The sequence below is a fragment of the Bombina bombina genome, chromosome 4 (genome assembly GCF_027579735.1).
Source record: "Bombina bombina isolate aBomBom1 chromosome 4, aBomBom1.pri, whole genome shotgun sequence".
In the NCBI taxonomy this organism is placed as follows: domain Eukaryota; kingdom Metazoa; phylum Chordata; class Amphibia; order Anura; family Bombinatoridae; genus Bombina; species Bombina bombina.
In genome coordinates this window covers 414,286,502-414,307,774 of record NC_069502.1, presented here as the reverse complement: position 1 = coordinate 414,307,774, position 21,273 = coordinate 414,286,502, and the positions used below count along the sequence as shown (strand labels likewise).

The 21,273-nt window shown below is 38.1% G+C and overlaps 1 protein-coding gene across 1 annotated transcript in view; it reads right to left on the bottom strand.

Moving 5' to 3' along the window:
* The window catches only part of LOC128657507 (probable cation-transporting ATPase 13A4), a 252,157-nt gene that overhangs the window by 210,268 nt on the left and 20,616 nt on the right, over positions 1-21,273 (bottom strand). Inside the window, exons 3-4 of the mRNA XM_053711874.1 lie at positions 11,517-11,651; positions 1,698-1,768 (exon numbers count right to left, since the gene is read on the bottom strand). Coding sequence (XP_053567849.1) covers positions 1,698-1,768; positions 11,517-11,651 — 206 coding nt within the window. The remainder of the gene's footprint in view (positions 1-1,697; positions 1,769-11,516; positions 11,652-21,273) is intronic.

Sequence of the window (21,273 nt, the reverse complement as noted above, 5' to 3'; positions counted from 1 at the left end):
CAACGAATGGCTCCTTAAACTAATTTCATGGCTGGGCAGAATTAGTACAGTCAAAATGACCCTCCTCCCTAAAATATTATATGTGTTACCAAAAACCTATATTCCACTACTACATAACACATTGATTTCCTACATATAGAATCGAAAACCTCAGAGAATTTCCAGAACAACATTATACCTACCTAAACACCAGGGAGGATTGGGTATCCCTGACCTCCAAGCCTATAGATTTGCAACCATCCTAACAAAAATCATTGACTGGTACCACTATGGTAACCCCTACACCAAAACGTGGATCACGATTGAACAAGATTTGATCAAATTCCCCCAGATTGGTAGTATTTGTTGGCTATCACCACAGTCTAGACCACATGCAATTTGCCAATCTCCAATTATTAAAGAAACCTTAGATACTTGGGACTCTGTATTGCGTAAATATCGAAATATCTTGAATATCCCTTCCCATCTAACCCCAATCTTGTGCAACTCGCAACTGCCATTAGGGACGAGACATATTAATAAGGACATCACAGATATAAACAAACTCATACCTATATACTTGACCATCAAAGACTCTAATATCCTACCCATAGAGCAAATAAAAGATTTAGGTAAAGACACCTTCAAAACTTGGTATCATTACCACCAATTAGCACATTTTTTACAACGCCATAAGCTGAAATAATATTTATTCCGGCCACAAATTCCATTTGAAACATTATGCAGTGCACCAGCCCCGCCCCAACACTCAATCTCTTTGGTTTTCAAAATCTTACTATCACCACAACATCAAAAACGACCATCATACTCACAAAAATGGCAGGACTCCCTGCCCTATCAAGAACACAATCCGATTGGAACTCAATTTTCCACTCTGTTTCCCATTTGTCACGCTCTCCAAAGATACTAGAAACAAACTACAAGCTTCTCATGCAATGGTACCTCACCCCACTAAGACTAAAACACAAATCCCCTCAGGTGTCAGATAAATGCTGGAGGAAGTGTAGTCAAATAGGTTCACTTTATCACATCTGGTAGTAGTGCTCAATGATTAGAGACTCATGGGAAGAAGTTAGATTGTATATAAACTACCTGTTTGATTGCAATTGGCCTCTGGATCCACTGATATTTTTGTTTAATGTATTCCCTAAGCTCCCTTCGAAACTACATGCTAAACTATTCCATATTATTGTAAACAGTGCAAAACAACTTATTCCAAGACTTTGGAAACAAGAGAAAGTCCCTTCTACACAAAGCTGGTTACAACAAACAACAACTAACTTATGTCTAGGACGGTACTTTTATATGTCCATCAATAGACTAGACATCTTTTATGACAACTTCCCCCGAACATAGCATAATTAGATAAGAGGCTTTCCACTCATTTACACATTCAAACACACTACTCCAAAAGTATAATACAATATATATTGTTCTATGTTTAATGTGAGATGTTGAATTGTGTTCCGTGTTCTCTATACAAAACAGAAAACATTGTAAAATGTACTTTTGTCCTTTGTGTGCCAGTAGTTATTCTGTCTACCTTTGAGATGAACAGTGTACAGCCTTATACATTTCATGTATTGTAATTTCTTATTTTTTGAATAAAGAAGTTTTAAAATAAAAAAAAAATGTTTTGCTAATTAAGAATAGTTTGATGAACAAGTAAGAAAAAAAAAATCCAATTATTAACTTACCCGATCTTCTCAAACTTTCTCTCTAATATGTTCCAGATATAACGTATCTTCTGTACTCTAATGCATCGTACCTATAATAAAAGTAATAGATAACTTTTTTTTATGTTGCAACCAAATAGGTACATATTCACTTCTCAAACATTATTTTGAAATACACCTTTATGCAATCTTAAATGCAGGGAGTGGATACTGCTCTCTCACTCCAAAATTTTATTTGACCAAGTGATATATTAGGTATTTTTAAAGTAATCAGCAAAGCTCAGGAAAAATTATTTAAACATGACATTTTTATCAATGTTTTGTCTTTACCTGTCTTTCGGCTATATTACGAGTTTTGCGGTAAGAGCGGCTTGGTGCTAACTTGCAAATTATTTCCACTGCTCACCTCCCTATAGCGCTGCAATTACAGGTTTTCATAAACTCGGCGTTAGCAGGCAATATTGCAGCAATGAGCAAAATTGAGCTCCATACCGCACTCAAATATCAGTGCTGCTTTGCGCTGGTTTTACGTGCATGTGCACGATTTCCCCATAAACATCAGTGGGGAGAGACCCGGCTAAAAAAAAGCCTAACATCTGCAATAAAGGAGCGTAAAGCTCCGTAACGCAGCCCCATTGATTCCTATGGGGAAACAAAAGTTATGTTTACACCTAACACCCTAACATAAACCCTGAGTCTAAACACCCCTAATCTGCCGCCCCCGACATCTCCGACATCTTAATTACACTTATTAACCCCTAATCTGCCTTCCCAAATGTCGCCGCCACTAAACTAAAGTTATTAACCCGTAAACCTAACCCTAAGTCTAACCCTAACACCCATTAACTTTAATATAATTAAAATAAATCTAAATAAAACTTACTATCATTAACTAAATAATACCTATTTAAAACTAAATACTTACCTGTAAAATAAACGCTAAGCTAGCTACAATATAACTAATAGTTACATTGTAGCTAGCTTAGGTTTTATTTTTATTTTACAGGTAAGTTTGTATTTATTTTAACTAGGTAGACTAGTTACTAAATAGTTATTAACTATTTACTAGCTTCCTAGCAAAAATAAATACAAATTTACCTGTAAAATAAAACCTAACCTGAGTTACACTAACACCTAACCTTACATTACAAATAAATAAATTACATTAATTAAATACAATTAACTAAATTACAAAATAAAACAAACACTAAATTACACAAAATAAAAAAGAAATTATCAAATATTAAAACTAATTACACCTAATCTAATAGCCCTATCAAAATAAAAAAGCCCCCCCCCCAAATAAAAATCCCCTAGCCTACAATAAACTACCAATGGCCCTTAAAAGAGCCTTTTGCGGAGCATTGCCCCAAAGAAATCAGCTCTTTTCCCTGTAAAAAAATAATACAAACCACCCCCCAACAGTAGAACCCACCACCCACACAACCAAACCCCCCAAATAAAATCCTATCTAAAAAAAACCTAAGCTCCCCATTGCCCTGAAAAGGGCATATGTATGGGCATTGCCCTTAAAAGGGCTTTTAGCACTTTTTCTGCCCAAACCCTAAGCTAAAAATAAAACCCACCCAATAAACCCTTAAAAAACCTAACACTAACCCCCGAAGATCAGCCAATAGGATTGTTTCACCTTTAATTCCGATTGGCTGATCAAATTCTATCAGCCAATCGGAATTCAAGGGACGCCATCTTGGATGACATAATTTAAAGGAGAATTAATTCTTGAAGAGCCGTGGAAAGAAGAGGATGCTCCGCGCTGGATGTCTTGAAGATAGAGCCGCTTCGTGTCGGAAGGATGAAGATAGAAGATGCCGTCTGGATGAAGACTTCTGCCCGTCTGGAGGACCACTTCTTGTCGCTTGGATGAAGACTTCTCCCAGCTTCGTTGAGGACTTCTTGCCGCTTGGATGAAGACTTCTCCCGGCTTCGTTAAGGATGGATGTCCGGTCTTCAAAAACTGTAAGTGGATCTTCGGGGGTTAGTGTTAGTTTTTTTTTAAGGGTTTATTGGGTGGGTTTTATTTTTAGCGTAGGGTTTGGGCAGAAAAAGAGCTAAATGCCCTTTTAAGGGCAATGCCCATACAAATGCCCTTTTCAGGGCAATGGGGAGCATAGGTTTTTTTTATATGATTTTATTTGGGGTGTTTGGTTTTGTGGGTGGTGGGTTTTACTGTTGGGGGGTTGTTTATATTATTATTTTACAGGGAAAAGAACTAATTTCTTTGGGGTAATGCCCCGCAAAAGGCCCTTTTAAGGGCCATTGGTAATTTATTGTATGGCGGGGGGGTTATTTTTTGGGGGGGTTATTTTGATAGGGCTATTAGATTAGGTGTAATTAGTGTTTTGTTTTTTTGCAATTTAGTTAATTGTATTTAATTAATGTAATTTATTTAATTGTAGTGTAAGGTTAGGTGTTAGTGTAACTCAGGTTAGGATTTATTTTACAGGTAAATTTGTGTTTATTTTAGCTAGGTAGCTAGTAAATAGTTAATAACTATTTAGTAACTAGTCTACCTAGTTAAAATAAATACAAACTTACCTGTAAAATAAAAATAAAACCTAAGCTAGCTACAATGTAACTATTAGTTATATTGTAGCTAGCATAGGGTTTATTTTACAGGTAAGTATTTAGTTTTAAATAGGTATTATTTAGTTAATGATAGTAAGTTTTATTTAGATTTATTTTAATTATATTAAAGTTAGTGGGTGTTAAGGTTAGACTTAGGCTTAGGTTTAGGGGTGAATAACTTTAGTATAGTGGCAGCGATGTTAGGGACAGCAGATTAGGGGTTAATAACAGTAATGTAGGTTGTGGTGATGTTAGGGACAGCAGATTAGGGGTAAATAATATTTAACTATTGTTTGTGATGCGGGAGTACGGCAGTTTAGGGGTTAATATGTTTATTATAGTGGCGGCGATGTCCGGAGCGGCAGATTAGTGGTTAATAATTTTATTTTAGTATTTGCAATGCGGGAGGGCCTTGGTTTAGGGGTTAATGGGTAGTTTATGGGTGTTAGTGTACTTTTTAGCAATTTAGTTATGAGTTTTATGTTACGACTTTGAAACATAAAAGCCATAACTACTGACTTTCAGTTTACGGTACGGATCTTGACGATATAGACTGTACCGCTAACATTTTGGCCTGGACAGGCAAACTCGTAATACCGGCGCTATGGAAGTCCCAATGAAAGCTGCAGTAGTTGTGTTGCGTTACGGCCAAAAAAGTGTGTGGTACAGATATACCTGCAAAACTTTTAATACCAGCGGTAGTGAAAAAGAGCCATAACGCTGCTTTTTCACTCATACCGCAAAACTCGTAATCTAGCTGAATATTTCTTGCAAGTAAATTGTCTAGTTTATATTTAGGTCATATATTGGGGTTGATTTATTTTCATTCATTCAGCAAGTGATCATAATCTTTCTGACTCAAACACAGTTGAGATTGATAACTGCCAAGATATTTGTTCTCCACAATGAAAACTAATAATGAATGATGATCAATGTGTGTTTTCCAATTTTATAGAGTGATGTTTCTGCTAAGAGTTAAAAGATCTGAATCACATTTGTATATGGGCATGACGGATTTCCTGGGCATATTTGCTCAATTATTTTTTAAAATGTAATATTTTACTTTGTTTTCTTTTTTTGCGAAATTGTAATTAAAAATCAAGAATAACACTGTGGGGAATTAATTTCCATAAAAGTTTTAAAATATTGCCAAAAATTCCAAATCTCACTGCACATAATGGGCTATATTACAAGTGGGGCGTTAGTTTGCACTTACGTTTGAACGTTAAAACTGGTAGAAGTAATTTTTTATGCTTAGAAATTTGCGCTTGTATTATGAGTTGAAAGTTAAAAATTTGTGCTCTAACGTTTTCAAAGTCACAGTAACAAAAAAACTTTAATTTAAATCCTAATCACAAAAACACATTTGCTGATAGAAAATACACTTAAGAAGATGAAATCACTGTAATTTAGAATAAAAAAAAATGCTGGTATGAAATAAATGTAAGAATGGAATTTTCTTGCATTTTCTGCAGATGTCTTTAGCTGTACTATATGGCCTCTAGTTATCAAGTTCCATAAGGAGCTTGATGGCCCCTGTTTCTGGCGAGTCTTCAGACTCGCCAGAAACAGCAGTTATGAAGCAGTGGTCACAAAGACCGCTGCTCCATAACCTGTCCGCCTGCTCTGAGCAGGCGGACAGACTTCGCCAGAAATCAACCCGATCGAGTACGATCGGGTTGATTGACACCCCTGCTGGCGCGAGTCTGCAGGGGGCGGCGTTGCACCAGCAGCTCTTGTGAGCTGCTGGTGCAATGCTGAATATGGCAAGCGTATTGCTCGCCGTATTCAGCGATGTCTGGTGGACCTGATCCGCTCTGTCGTATCAGGTCCGACAGATATTGATAACTAGAGGCCTATGAGGCCTAGTTATCAACGTGTCTACTTACCTGCCATCACCGGTCCCAATACGCCCGCCTAAGCTTGCCTCACATCGCCGCCGCGGACCTGAATACGCTCTCCAAAGTTAGCAATAAATCTGTCAAAAAGCCACGCACCAAGTACGGGGCGATGAGCAGCGGACTGTAGTAGTTAACACTCATCCGATCTCGCTGCTCTTCGGCTATTTGACAGCTTTATTGACAAGCTGTCACTAAGCACCCACACTAAACTACACTGTTCTACCCCCTATACCGGTGCCCCCGGAGCCCCCCGCAACTAAATAAAGTTATTAACCCCTAAACCGCCGCTCCTAGACCCTGCCGCAACTATAATAAATGTATTAACCCCTAAACCGCTGCTCCCGGACACCGCCGCAACTATAATAAATGTATTAACCCCTAAACCGCCACTCCCGGACACCGCCGCAACTATAATAAATGTATTAACCCCTAAACCGACTCTCCCGGAGCCCACCGCCACCTACATTATACCTAGTAACCCCTATCCTGCCACCACCTAAAATAAATGTATTAACCCCTATCCTGCCGATCCCGGACCCCGCCGCAACTAAATAAATTGTTTAACCCCTAAACCGCCACTCCCAGACCCCGCCGCCACCTATATTAAACGTATTAACCCCTAATCTGCCCCCCCTACACCGTCGCCACCTATAATAAATTTATTAACCCCTATCCTGCCCCCCTATACTGCTGCCACTATAATAAAATTATTAACCCCTAAACCTAAGTCTAACCCTAACCCCCTCCTAATTTAAATATTAATTAAATACATCTAAATATTATAACTCTTATTAACTAAATTAATCCTATTTAAAACTAAATACTTACCTTTAAAATAAACCCTAATATAGCTACAATATAAATAATAATTATATTGTAGCTATTTTAGGATTTATTTATATTTTACAGGCAACTTTCAATTTATTTTAACTAGGTACAATAGCTATTAAATAGTTATTAACTATTTAATAGCTACCTAGTTAAAATAAAGAGAAATTTACCTGTAAAATAAAAACTAACCTAAGTTACAATTACACCTAACACTACACTATACTTAAATAAATTATTCCTATTTAAAACTAAATACTTACCTGTAAAATAAACCCTAAGATAGCTACAATGTAATTAATAATTACATTGTAGCTATTTTAGGATTTATATTTATTTTACAGGTAACTTTGTATTTATTTTAGCTAGTTAGAATAGTTATTAAATAGTTATTAACTATTTAATAACTACCTAGCTAAAAGAAATACAAAATTATCTGTAAAATAAATCCTAACCTAAGTTACAATTAAACCTAACACTACACTATCATTAAATTAATTAAATAAATTAGCTACAAATAACTACAATTAAATACAATTAAATAAACTAACTAAAGTACAAAAAATAAAAAAACTAAGTTACAAAAAATTAAAAAAAATAAGTTACAAACATTTAAAAAATATTACAACAATTTTAAGCTACTTACACCTAATCTAAGCCCGGTAATAAAATAACAGCTCTATTACCTTACCAGCCCTTAAAAGGGCCTTTTGTGGGGCATGCCCCAAAGAAATCAGCTCTTTTGCCTGTAAAATAAAAATACAACCCCCCCAACATTAAAACCCACCACCCACACACCCCTACTCTAACCCAAACCCCCCTTAAATAAACCTAACACTACCCCCCTGAAGGTCATCCTACCTTTAGCCGTCTTCAGCCAGCCGACCACCGATGGAACAGAAGAGGACATCCGCAGCGGCCGAAGTCTTCATCCAAGGGGCGCTGAAGAAGTCTTCCATCCGATTGAAGTCATCATCCAAGGGGCGCTGAAGAAGTCTTCCATCCGATTGAAGTCATCATCCAGGCGGCGTCTTCAATCTTCATTCATCCGGAGTGGAGCGGAGCCTTCTTCAGATGAGCCGACGCAGAGCCATAATCTTCTACCGACGGACTAACGACGAATGATGGTTCCTTTAAGTGACGTCATCCAAGATGGCGTCCCTCAAATTCCGATTGGCTGATAGGATTCTATCAGCCAATCGGCATTAAGGTAGGAAAAATCTGATTGGCTGATTGAATCAGCCAATTAGATTGAGCTCGCATTCTATTGGCTGTTCCGATCAGCCAATAGAATGCAAGCTCAATCTGATTTTCTGATTGGATCAGCCGATCCGATTGAACTTCAATCTGATTGGCTGATTAAATCAGCCAATAAGATTTTTCCTACCTTAATTCCGATTGGTTGATAGAATCCTATCAGCCAATTGGAATTTGAGGGACGCCATCTTGGATGACGTCACTTAAAGGAAACGTCATTCGTCGTTAGTCCGTCGGTAGAAGAGGATGGCTCCACGTCGGCTCGTCTGAAGATGGCTCCGCTCCGCTCCGGATGGATGAAGATTGAAGACGCCGCCTGGATGATGACTTCAATCGGATGGAAGACTTCTTCAGCGCCCCTTGGATGATGACTTCAATCGGATGGAAGACTTCTTCAGCGCCCCTTGGATGAAGACTTCGGCCGCTGCGGATGTCCTCTTCTGTTCCATCGGTGGTCGGCTGGCTGAAGACGGCTAAAGGTAGGATGATCTTCAGGGGGTAGTGTTTGGTTTATTTAAGGGGGGTTTGGGTTAGAGTAGGGGTGTGTGGGTGGTGGGTTTTAAGGTTGGGGGGGTTGTATTTTTATTTTACAGGCAAAAGAGCTGATTTCTTTGGGGCATGCCCCGCAAAAGGCCCTTTTAAGGGCTGGTAAGGTAATAGAGCTGTTAACCTTTTACTGTAGAATAGGGTAGGGCATTTTTTATTTAGGGGGGCTTTGTTATTTTATTAGGGGGCTTAGATTAGGTGTAAGTAGCTTAAAATTGTTGTAATATTTTTTAAATGTTTGTAACGTATTTTTATTTTTTTGTAACTTAGTTTTTTAATTTTTTTGTACTTCAGTTAGTTTATTTAATTGTATTTAATTGTAGTTATTTGTAGCTAATTTATTTAATTAATTTAATGATAGTGTAAATAAATTGAAAGTTGCCTGTAAAATATAAATAAATCCTAAGATAGCTACAATATAATTATTATTTATATTGTAGCTATATTAGTGTTTATTTTAAAGGTAAGTATTTAGTTTTAAATAGGATTAATTTAGTTAATAAGAGTTATAATATTTAGATGTATTTAATTAATATTTAAGTTAGGGGGGTGTTAGGGTTAGGGTTAGACTTAGGTTTAGGGGTTAATAATTTTATTATAGTGGTGGTGGTGTAGGGGGGCAGGATAGGGGTTAATAAATGTATTATAGGTGGCGGCGGTGTGAGGGGGGGCAGGATAGGGGTTAATAAATGTATTATAGGTGGCAGCGGTATAGGGGGGCAGGATAGGGGTAAATAAATTTATTATAGTGGCGGCAGTGTAGGGGGGCAGGATAGTGGTTAATAGGTATTATGTAGGTGGCTGCGGGGTCCAGGAGCGGCGGTTTAGGGGTTAATCAGTTTATTAGAGTGGTGGTGGGCTCCGGGAGCGGCGGTTTAGGGGGTAATACATTTATTTAGTTGCGGCAGTGTAGGGGGGGCAGATTAGGGGTGTTTAGACTCGGGGAACATGTTAGGGTGTTAGGTGCAGACATTTCCCATAGGAATCAATGGGATGTCGGGCAGCAGCGAACATGAACTTTCGCTATGGTCAGACTCCCATTGATTCCTATGGGATCCGCCGCCTCCAGGGCGGCAGATTGAAAACCAGGTACGCTGGGCCGAAAAAGTGCTGAGCGTACCTGCTAGTTTTTTGATAACTAGCAAAATTAGTCAGATTGTGCCGAACTTGTGTTCGGAACATCTGGAGTAACATAAGAATCGATCTGTGTCGGACTGAGTACGGCGGATCGAAGCTTACGTCACTATATTCTACTTTTGCCAGTGTGTAGGGCTTGATAACTAAGGTGAATCAGCCTCGCCACAAATACTCTGCGGAATTCCAGCGTATTTGAGGTTGACGGCTTGATAACTAGAGGCCTATATTTCATATCTCTAATTAAAAACAAAGACATATATAAATGTCTGTCTCACCAATTACCGAGGGAGTATACAATAGTGCTGCATTTAGCTTTAATGAATCTACCCATATATTCATATATACATCTAAAATTGTATAGTTAGTTTCTCCAATGAGTGTTTTTAATTATTAAAGGGATACTAAACCCAAAAAAATTATTTCATGATTCAGAAAGAGCATGCAATTTTAAGCAACTGCTAATATACTCCTATTATAAATTGTCTTCGTTCTCTTGGTATCTTTATTTTAAAAATAATGAATGTAAGTTTACATGGGTGAGCCATTCACACAAGGCATCTATGTGCAGCCACCAATCAGCAGCTACTGAGCCTATCTAGATATGCTTTTCAGCAAAGAATATGAAGATAATTAAGCAAATTAGATAATAGAAGTAAATTAGAAATGTGTTTACAATTGTGTGCTCTTTCTAAATCATGAAAGAAAAAATTAGGGTTTCATGTCCCTTTAAATTATTTTGTTTTATTGCTGTTTGTATTAAAGGGACATAAAACACAACATTTTTCTTTCTGATTAAAGGACCAGTCAACACATTAGATTTGCATAATCAACAAATGCAAGATAACAAGACAATGCAATAGCACTTAGTCTGAACTGTAAATGAGTAGTCGATTTTTTATAACAAATTTCAAAGTTATGTATATTTCCACTCCCCTTGTACCATGTGATAGCAATAAGCCAATCACAAATGCATATACGTATAGTCTGTGAATTCTTGCACATGCTCAGTAGGATCTGGTGACTCAAAAATTGTAAATATAAAAGACTGTGCACATTTTTTTTAATGGAAGTAAATTGGAAAGTTGTTTAAAATTACATGCTGTATCTGAATCATGAAAATTTAATTTAACCTGTCCCTTTAACTTATATTATAACATGTTGTTCATCCTTTTAGTATCTTTTGTTGAAAAGTAGGGACTTGTGCTCAGGAGTGTATACGTTTCTGGAGCACTATATAGCAGCTGTTTTGCATGAACGGTATCTATTTGCAAGACCACTAGATGGTAGCATTATTTTCTGCCATGTAGCACTCCAGACATCTACCTAGGTATCTCTTCAACAAAAAATACCATGGGAATTAAACAATTTTGACAATAGAAGTAAATTAGACACTTTTGGAAAATTGTATGTCTATCTGAATCACAAAGAAAATTGTTGGATTTCATATCCCTTTAAATACAAAGATTTTACAATGAAAGTTTGTAATTTTATTTGTTTAATACTTTCCAAAAATACAGATTTTTATTGACACTACTTTTTTTGGGGTTGGTCATTATGGTTAAGTCTATGTACTGAAATACTATACCTTGTAATCTGGCAATAATAGGGCTTTCTTTATTAGACACTTTGAATCAGCAACCATTATGTGTTCTTTTCTGTCTTCTACTGTGAAAGGCTCAATGTACCAAACCTTTTTCTTGGAAAATTTCTTGAAATCATCCTAAAAAACATAAAATAAATAAATATAAATACAAATTCCTTTTAATGTACCTTAATGAGGGCTAAACAGGTATGTAGTAAGTTAGACTAAACTCTTCTTTCTGCAAATGACCACTGTGTTTAAAGTAGCAGATTATTATTAGAAGTATTCGTATTAGTAGTAATAGCAGTAATAATACTGATAATATAATATTTCTTTATATAAAGCCTCGGTTGTGTATACTAAAAAAAGAAAAGCTTTGGCATCTCAGCCACCCCCCAACCCCCGTTCACTGTTTGTAATCATGCTACCCGTCTCACATTTTAATTAACTATATTTTTTGACATTTATATAGATAAAAAACTTGTATTGTGTGTCTCAGAATCATTTGCAATTAATCTTTCATTTTAAATTTATGATAATCTGATTGCTCTTTTCTATGATTTGTTACATTCCTTGTATATATGGCCATACTATGTTCTTTGAATAAATCTATTAATTATGACATGAGGTTATCTTTGGGCGTTTCTAAAAATCTGTCTCCCTTAGCTGCTTTGCTAGTTTTATTACTCCAATTTATTTTTGGCTAGTTAAATTATCCCATTATTACAGCACTGGTATTATTAGTATTATTAATTGTATTAGCAGTTGAGTTTCTTGCATGTTGGGGGGCAGGCTGCTGTCCCTAATAATATATACAGGTATATATATATTCACAGTGCCTCTACATTAAAACCTGTATTATCATAAATATCTTCCCTTTTTGTAGGTTTAATATACATGCAAATTCCTCGTCCTATTTTATTACCCCTATCCCTCCTTAATAAAGTATAGCCCTCTAAGTTAACTGCCCAGTCATGTGAATCATCCCACCTGATTTCAGTTGTGCTTATAATGTCATATTCCTTTTCTACTGCTAAAACCTCCAACTTCCCCATTTTACCTGTCATACTAATTGCATTTGTTGTGATACTTTTAATTTTCTTGCCCTCTGTTGCTATTTGATGCTTTTCCCTCCAAACTTTGTAATGTGAAATTTCCTAAGTTTACCATTTTATCATCCATGCTTTGAGATATTCTGGATGTATTAAATTCACAGATTAAGCTGTCAGTTATATTATGTTTGGACCGACCCTTCCTCTTTTGTAGTTTAAAAGATTCTCTAAATGGACTAAATCCTCTCCCCAACACACCTGCACACATACCATTCAAGAGCAATTCATCCTTACTCTATAGACTGTATCTAAATGAAAGCCAGCCCAGTGCTCTAAATGTCAAAGTCCTCATTTGTACACCATGTTTTTAACCAGGAATTAACTGCCCATAGCGCCTTGTGCCTTACTGAGTTGGCACATGGCACTGGTAATTCTACTGTGAAGGTCCGTGCTTTGAGCTTGTTTCCTAACTCTGTGAAGTCTATTTTAGGACATTCCATCCTTTTAACTCTGTCATTAGTACCAATATGTACAATGACTGCTGGATCAGACGTAGATCGCTCTAGCAATTTATCAATATGCTTAACATGAGCCCCTAGAAGATAGCAAACTGTTCTAGTTAAGGGACATGGATGACAAATTAACCTTTTTACCTTTCTTATAATAGAGTCTCCTACGACCAACATCAATCTTGAGCTAATATTTGTATGTCCCTCTTCTGTGACTGGAGGACTGTTCAATGAATTGTTCGGCAGAACATCCCCCTCTGAGATTGCTACACCTGACATCACCAACACCTTCACTCAATCTGGCAAATCTATTGTGGTGTACCAGTTCAGAAGAGGCCTGACTCTTCCACTTACTGCAACTTCCCCTTCTAACTGTGACCAACCTACTTCTCTGAGTATCCCCCTCTGAAACAACTCCATACGCACTGTTAGAATGATGAAGACCCTAATCAGTCGCAATTTGTTCCTTCAGAAACATTTGGTTATGCAAAACCGAGGAATGAATAATTAAGGGATTATCTATCTTTGTAAACAATAAAAGTTCTGGGGTAGACTGTCCCTTTAATTTGTGTCACACAAGCCACCACTGACTCTATGAGAAGCTGTGGTCTTTGCATATTGGTGCATGGGCCCTCACAGGATATTTGCGTATGCCTAATAACTTTTACTAGAAGCATTTTTGCTAATGGAAGTATATTGTAAAAATGCTTCTATTTCACACTGAAATGCACCCATGCACATACAACCTTTGTATTAGTGCTGAAAATGAAGAATTGTATTTATAGTTAATATCATTAGAGCTGTTATTTACAGCTCTATACAGGGCTAGTCTAAATTAAATCATCACATGACTTTACTGACTTAACCAGTGGTTTTAAAGGACCCTGCTTCCGAGGAACTTTGCAAAGTAAGTGGTGATCGGTAGATACAAATGAAGAAGCGGATTCATTGTAGATGACAGTGGTTGTGAATGACAGTGAAACATTTAAGTAAAATTATAGCCTTCTCTAAATAATAGAGATTTAACACAATACTTAAAGCTTTGCAAACTAGGAAAAAATATGTTAGTGAGAGATAGAGAGTTCAAAACACTGGAGCATCACAGGAGAAATGTTGTATATATGAGTATTGTATCGGGTACTAAATAGTATATGTCAGATGCAGTGAAACTGTTTGGATAGAAACATTTTTGGAGATAATTGGGGGAAGTACAGTGATAGCAAATGCTCTGTAAGAAAGGCTTACAATTGTATTTTTTTCCTAGAAATCAATGAAGGTAAAAACAGAAGAATACCTGACAATGAAAAATTAGTAACAATAATAAGTGTGGTAGAAATATTTAAAATAGACTGGGGTTTTTGTGTGAAAGGAAAGGGGAAATATATACCAATGATTATATATATATATATATATATATATATATATATATATATATATCCTATAATATAATATACCAAGTGTGTTTGTCCGAAGCTGTCATGCGCAGTAGGGACACGTGTGGGGCGGGTGCGACGGGGGGCTGGGCCCTGTGGCTGTGAGAGAGTTTAAAAGAGGGGACATAGAGAGAGAGCGAAAGAGGGGGGATAGAGAGAGCAAAAGAGGGGGGGATAGAGAGAGCAAAAGAGAGGGAGAGAGACAGCAAAAGAGAGGGGGAAAGAGAGCAAAAGAAAGGGGGAGAGAAAGAGAACAAAAGAGGGGGGAGAGAGCAAAAGAGAGGGAGGGTGAGAGAGAGCAAAAGAGAGTGAGAGAGACAGCAAAAGAGAGGGGGAGAAAGGGCAGAGAGAGAGAGCAACAGAGAGGTTAGAGCGCAAAAGAGATGGGGGGGAAAGAGCATAAGAGAGGTGGGAGAGAGAGCAAAAGAGAGGGGGAGAGAAAGAGCAAAAGAGAGGGAAAGAGAGAGACAGCAAAAGAGGGGGGGGGGGAGAAAGGGGAGAGAGAGCAAAAGAGAAGGGGGGAGAGTGCAAAAGAGAAGGGAGAGAGAGCGCAAATGAGAGGAGCGAGAGACAGCAAAAGAGAGGGAGAGATACAGCAAAAGAGAGGGAGGGAGAGAGAGCAAAATAAAGGTGGGGAGAGAGAGAGCAAGATGGGGGATAGATAGAGCAAAATAGAGGGAGAGAGACAGCAAAAGAGAGGGGGAAGAGAGAGCAAAAGAAAGGGGGAGAGAGAGCAAAATAGGGGGGATAGAGTGAGCAAAAGAGGGGGGATAGATAGAGCAAAAGAGAGGGCTAGAGACAGCAAAACAGAGGTGGAGAGAGAGCAAAAGAAAGGGGAAAGAGAGCAAAAGAGGGGGATAGAGGGAGAAAAATAGAGGGAGAGAGACAGCAAAAGAGAGGGAGAGAGAGAGAGAGAGAGCAAACGAGGGGAGAGAGTGCAAAAGAGAGGGGGAGAGAGAGAGCAAAATAGAGGAGGAGAGCGCAAAAGAGAGCAAAAGAGAGGGGGATAGAGAGAGAGAGCAAAAAAGAGAGGGGAGAGAGAGAGCAAAAGAGATGGGGAGAGAGAGAGCAAAAGAGAGGGGGAACAGAGAGAGCAAAAGAGAGGGGGAAGAGAGAGCATAAGAGAGGAGGGAGAGAGAGATCAAAAGAGAGGGGGGATAGAGAGAGAGCAAGGGGTGGGACCGCTGTACTGCAAAAAATGGCTCGTGTGCACAGGCTTTAGGACTAGTATATATATATATATATATATAGATAGATAGATAGATAGATAGATAGATAGATAGATAGATAAATGGATAACTGTTAAGAAAAAACAACAAGGAAGAGGCGCCAATGGTGCAGATCAATGGGGATTCTTATAGTGTACCGATAGTACATGAACACAGGGTACTCACAATAGGTGAAGGCATTCAATTATGCCAATAGGCACAGGCTGGATTTAAACAGCAATCCAGCTAGCTGAGCATGGAGGCAGCTCTCTACCGGCATCCAACAGGAGGAAATCTAAAAGTGCAAGCAAAGGATAGAGGCGCCAATGGTGCAGATCAATAATGGTTCAGTCGGTCTCTATAGGCATAAGTGAGTGCCTCCAACACATGTGAGTACCCTGTGTATCTTTGGCTATTATTGCTACTGAACCATTATTGATCTGCACCATTGGCGCCTCTATCCTTTGCTTGCACTTTTAGATAAATGGATAAATTGATAGATAGAGATGTAGATCTATATATCTACAGTATATATATATATCTACAGTATATATATATATATATATATATATATATCATCCAAAAGAGACATGCACTCACTCCCCTTTCATCAATGAATTGCCCAGGTGACTCCACAAATCAGGATATGCAGTGGAAGAATTGGGAGGGCACTCACAGGTCTTATCCAAAATTATTTTTATTTATGTATTTCACAAAATAGCAAAGTCAACGTTTTGGCTGTTCTAGAAAGCCTTTTTCAAGACAATCTACAATCAAACATATATTATAGGTCAAGAAAATGCATACAGTCAATAGACATATCACCATATACATTTCACAATGTGCAAAACATGCATCTAATAAATACATAAGAAAGCACCTCTGTTATCTCCCCTTATAAGTAACCACCCCTATTAGTGTGTTAATATTATGTTAACAATAAAAAATATCATGAATAAATGCACCTAAATAATGTGCATGCCTCAATCTAAAAACTAGCACAAAAGCTGTTTATATTATGAGACAAAAAGTGAAAGCTCACTCAGTATATACAATGTTACAGACTAATGTTTATATTTTAATTGTCAATGTAAGTGACGGTTAAAAAAACACCAGGTTTTTTATTCAATTGAATTGATTAAACTTGTACAGGATAAATCTTTTTCTAAAGAGGCGTTACTGGTCACACTTGACGTTGCCAGTTTATACACTATGGCCTAGATTTAGAGTTTGGCGGTAGCCGTGAAAACCAGCGTTAGAGGCTCCTAACGCTGGTTTTAGGCTACCGCCGGTATTTAGAGTCAGTCAGGAAAGGGTCTAACGCTCACTTTTCATCCGCGACTTTTCCATACCGCAGATCCCCTTACGTCAATTGCGTATCCTATCTTTTCAATGGGATCTTTCTAACTCCGGTATTTAGAGTCGTGTCTGAAGTGAGCATTAGAAATCTAACGACAAAACTCCAGCCGCAGAAAAAAAGTCAGTAGTTAAGAGCTTTCTGGGTTAACACCGGTTTATAAAGCTCTTAACTACTGTGCTCTAAAGTACACTAACACCCATAAACTACCTATGTACCCCTAAACCGAGGTCCCCCCACATCGCCGCCACTCGATTAAATTTTTTTAACCCCTAATCTGCCGACCGCCACCTACGTTATCCTTATGTACCCCTAATCTGCTGCCCCTAACACCGCCGACCCCTGTATTATATTTATTAACCCCTAACCTGCCCCCAACAACGTCGCCGCCAGCTACCTACAATAATTAACCCCTAATCTGCCGACCGCAAAGCGCCGCTACTTACGTTATCCTTATGTACCCCTAATCTGCTGCCCCTAACACCGCCGACCCCTATATTATATTTATTAACCCCTAATCTGCCCCCCACAACGTCGCCTCCACCTGCCTACACCTATTAACCCCTAATCTGCCGAGCGGACCGCACCGCTATTATAATAAAGTTATTAACCCCTAATCCGCCTCACTAACTTCTTCAATCTTCTTTCTTCCGGATCCATCTTGCAGACCTCCGACGCGGAACATCCTGCTGGCCCGACGGACTACCGACGAATGAAGGCTCCTTTAAGGGACGTCATCCAAGATGGCGTCCCTCAAATTCCGATTGGCTGATAGGATTCTAGCAGCCAATCGGAATTAAGGTAGGAAAATTCTGATTGGCTGATTGAATCAGCCAATCAGAATCAAGTTCAATCCGATTGGCCGATCCGATCAGCCAATCAGATTGAGCTCGCATTCTATTGGCTGATCGGAACAGCCAATCGGATTGAACTTGATTCTGATTGGCTGATTCCATCAGCCAATCAGAATTTTCCTACCTTAATTCCAATTGGCTGATAGAATCCTATCAGCCAATCGGAATTCGAGGGACGCCATCTTGGATGACGTCCCTTAAAGGAGCCTTCATTCGTCGGTAGTCCGTCGGGCCAGCAGGATGTTCCGCGTCGGAGGACTGCAAGATGGATCCGGAAGAAAGAAGATTGAAGATGCCGTTGATAGAAGACTTCAGCCGGATCATGGACCTCTTCAGCTCCCGCTTGGATGATGACTTCAGCCGGATCATGGACCTCTTCAGTTCCCGCTTGGATGATGACTTCAGTCGGATCATGGACCTCTTCAGCTCCCGCTTGGATGATGACTTCAGCCGGATCATGGACATCTTCAGCCCCCCGCTTGGGCTTGGATCAGGACATCGGAGGAGCTCTTCTGGATCGATCGGTGAACCTGGTATGGTGAAGATAAGGTAGGAAGATCTTCAGGGGCTTAGTGTTAGGTTTATTTAAGGGGGGTTTGGGTTAGATTAGGGGTATGTGGGTGGTGGGTTGTAATGTTGGGGGGGGGGGTATTGTATGTGTTTTTTTTACAGGCAAAAGAGCTGAATTCTTTGGGGCATGCCCTGCAAAGGGCCCTGTTCAGGGCTGGTAAGGTAAAAGACCTTTGAACTTTAGTAATTTAGAATAGGGTAGGGCATTTTTTTTATTTTGGGGGTCTTTGTTATTTTATTAGGGGGCTTAGAGTAGGTGTAATTAGTTTAAAATTGTTGTAATATTTTTTTAATGTTTGTAAATATTTTTTTATTTTTTGTAACTTAGTTCTTTTTTATTTTTTGTACTTTAGTTAGTATATTTAATTGTATTTATTTGTAGGAATTGTATTTAATTTATTTATTGATAGTGTAGTGTTAGGTTTAATTGTAGATAATTGTAGGTATTTTATTTAATTTATTTATTGATAGTGTAGTGTTAGGTTTAATTGTAACTTAGGTTAGGATTTATTTTGCAGGTAATTTTGTAATTATTTTAAATTTTTTAGCTATTAAATAGTTCTTAACTATTTAATAGCTATTGTACCTGGTTAAAATAAATACAAAGTTACCTGTAAAATAAATATAAATCCTAAAATAGCTCTAATATAATTATAATTTATATTGTAGCTATATTAGGGTTTATTTTACTGGTAAGTATTTAGCTTTAAATAGGAATAATTTATTTAATAAGAGTTAATTTATTTCGTTAGATTTAAACTATATTTAATTTAGGGGGGTGTTAGTGTTAGGGTTAGACTTAGCTTTAGGGGTTAATACATTTACTAGAATAGCGGTGAGCTCCTGTCGGCAGATTAGGGGTTAATACTTGAAGTTAGGTGTCGGCAATGTTAGGGAGGGCAGATTAGGGGTTAATACTATTTATTATAGGGTTATTGAGGCGGGAGTGAGGCGGATTAGGGGTTAATAACTTTATTATAGTAGCGGTGAGATCCGCTCGGCAGATTAGGGGTTAATAAGTGTAGGCAGGTGGAGGCGACGTTGGGGGGGGCAGATTAGGGGTTAATAAATATAATATAGGGGTCGGCAGTGTTAGGGACAGCAGATTAGGGGTACATAGGGATAATGTAAGTAGCGGCGGTTTACGGAGCGGCAGATTAGGGGTTAAAAATAATATGCAGGGGTCAGCGATAGCGGGGGGCGGCAGATTAGGGTTTAATAAGTGTAAGGCTAGGGGTGTTTAGACTCGGGGTACATGTTAGAGTGTTAGGTGCAGACGTAGGAAGTGTTTCCCCATAGCAAACAATGGGGCTGCGTTAGGAGCTGAACGCGGCTTTTTTGCAGGTGTTAGGTTTTTTTTCAGCTTAAACAGCCCCATTGTTTCCTATGGGGGAATCGTGCACGAGCACGTTTTTGAAGCTGGCCGCTTGCGTAAGCAACTCTGGTATCGAGAGTTGAAGTTGCGTTTAATATGCTCTACGCTCCTTTTTTGGAGCCTAACGCAGCCATTCTGTGGACTCTCAATACCAGAGTTATTTAAAAGGTGCGGCCAGAAAAAAGCCAGCGTTAGCTTTTTGGGTCGTTACCGACAAAACTCTAAATCTAGCCGTATAATTCTACATGATTTAGGTGTACAGGATGTCATAAGTAAACTGACATCTGATCATGATTATTTAGAACCCCCTATTGAGTTTATTATAGAATTATTAGAAATTTGTTTAACACACAATTACATTTTGGTTTTGAAAACACATTATACTTACAGTTGGTGGGCACTGCCATGGGGTCTTCATTGGCCCCGGCATATGCCAACTTGTTTATGTTCTGGTATGAGGATACATTTGTTTTCAATATAAACAATCCACATATTATTTTATACCGTTGCTACATTGATGAAGTGTTTTTGATTTGGGATGGCAGTGAGTCTGAATTGAATTTTTGGTTTGAACAGTTGAATAATAACATGCCAAATGTCCAGTTTAAAATGGAGTTTGATTACCATAAGATTCAATTTTTTAGATGTTTGTATTTTCAAAGATGACCATTTTGATTATTGTAATTTTAATACTAAATTGTTTTCAAAACCCACTGATAGAAATACTCTATTAAAATTTCAGAGTTTTCACCCACCTCAGTTAAAAATGGGAATACTCAAATCCCAATTACTGAGAGTGATCAGGAAAAATACAGGTAGCCCTCAGTTTACGCCGGGGTTAGGTTCCAGGAGGAATGGTTGTAAATCAAAACCGTTGTAAATTAAAATTTAGTTTATAACGTAAGTCAATGGGAAGTGAGGGAGTTAGGTTCCAGGCCCCTCTCAAAATTGTCATAAGTAACACTCTCAGCTATGGTTTGGCACTTTATGTATTAATGTAAAGTTCTAAATAAATGTATTGTACTTATATTTGCCATGAGTAAGGTTTATGTATATTTCCTTTTGCAGACTATCAGTTTCAAAATTAGTAAAAACATATTTAGTTTTATAGTCTTTTCTTCAAAATTGACTGTTTTCATTAATTTTCGCGGGCAAAATTTAGGCTTGCGAGGCCGCAAAATGCTGATATTTGTTGTGTCAATCTTGGTGCGAGAATTTTTTTGGCGCGAAGGTACGTCCAGTGATGCAGATTCGTAATTTCCGGTGTCTTAGTTGATGCCAGGTGTCCTTGCACAAGGTTGCGTCTGCTATGATGTGAGTTGCGTCATTTCCGGATGTTGTTAGCGCCAAAAAAATTCATTTTGCGTTGCGCGTCATACTTGGCGCCAAATAATTTTATTTA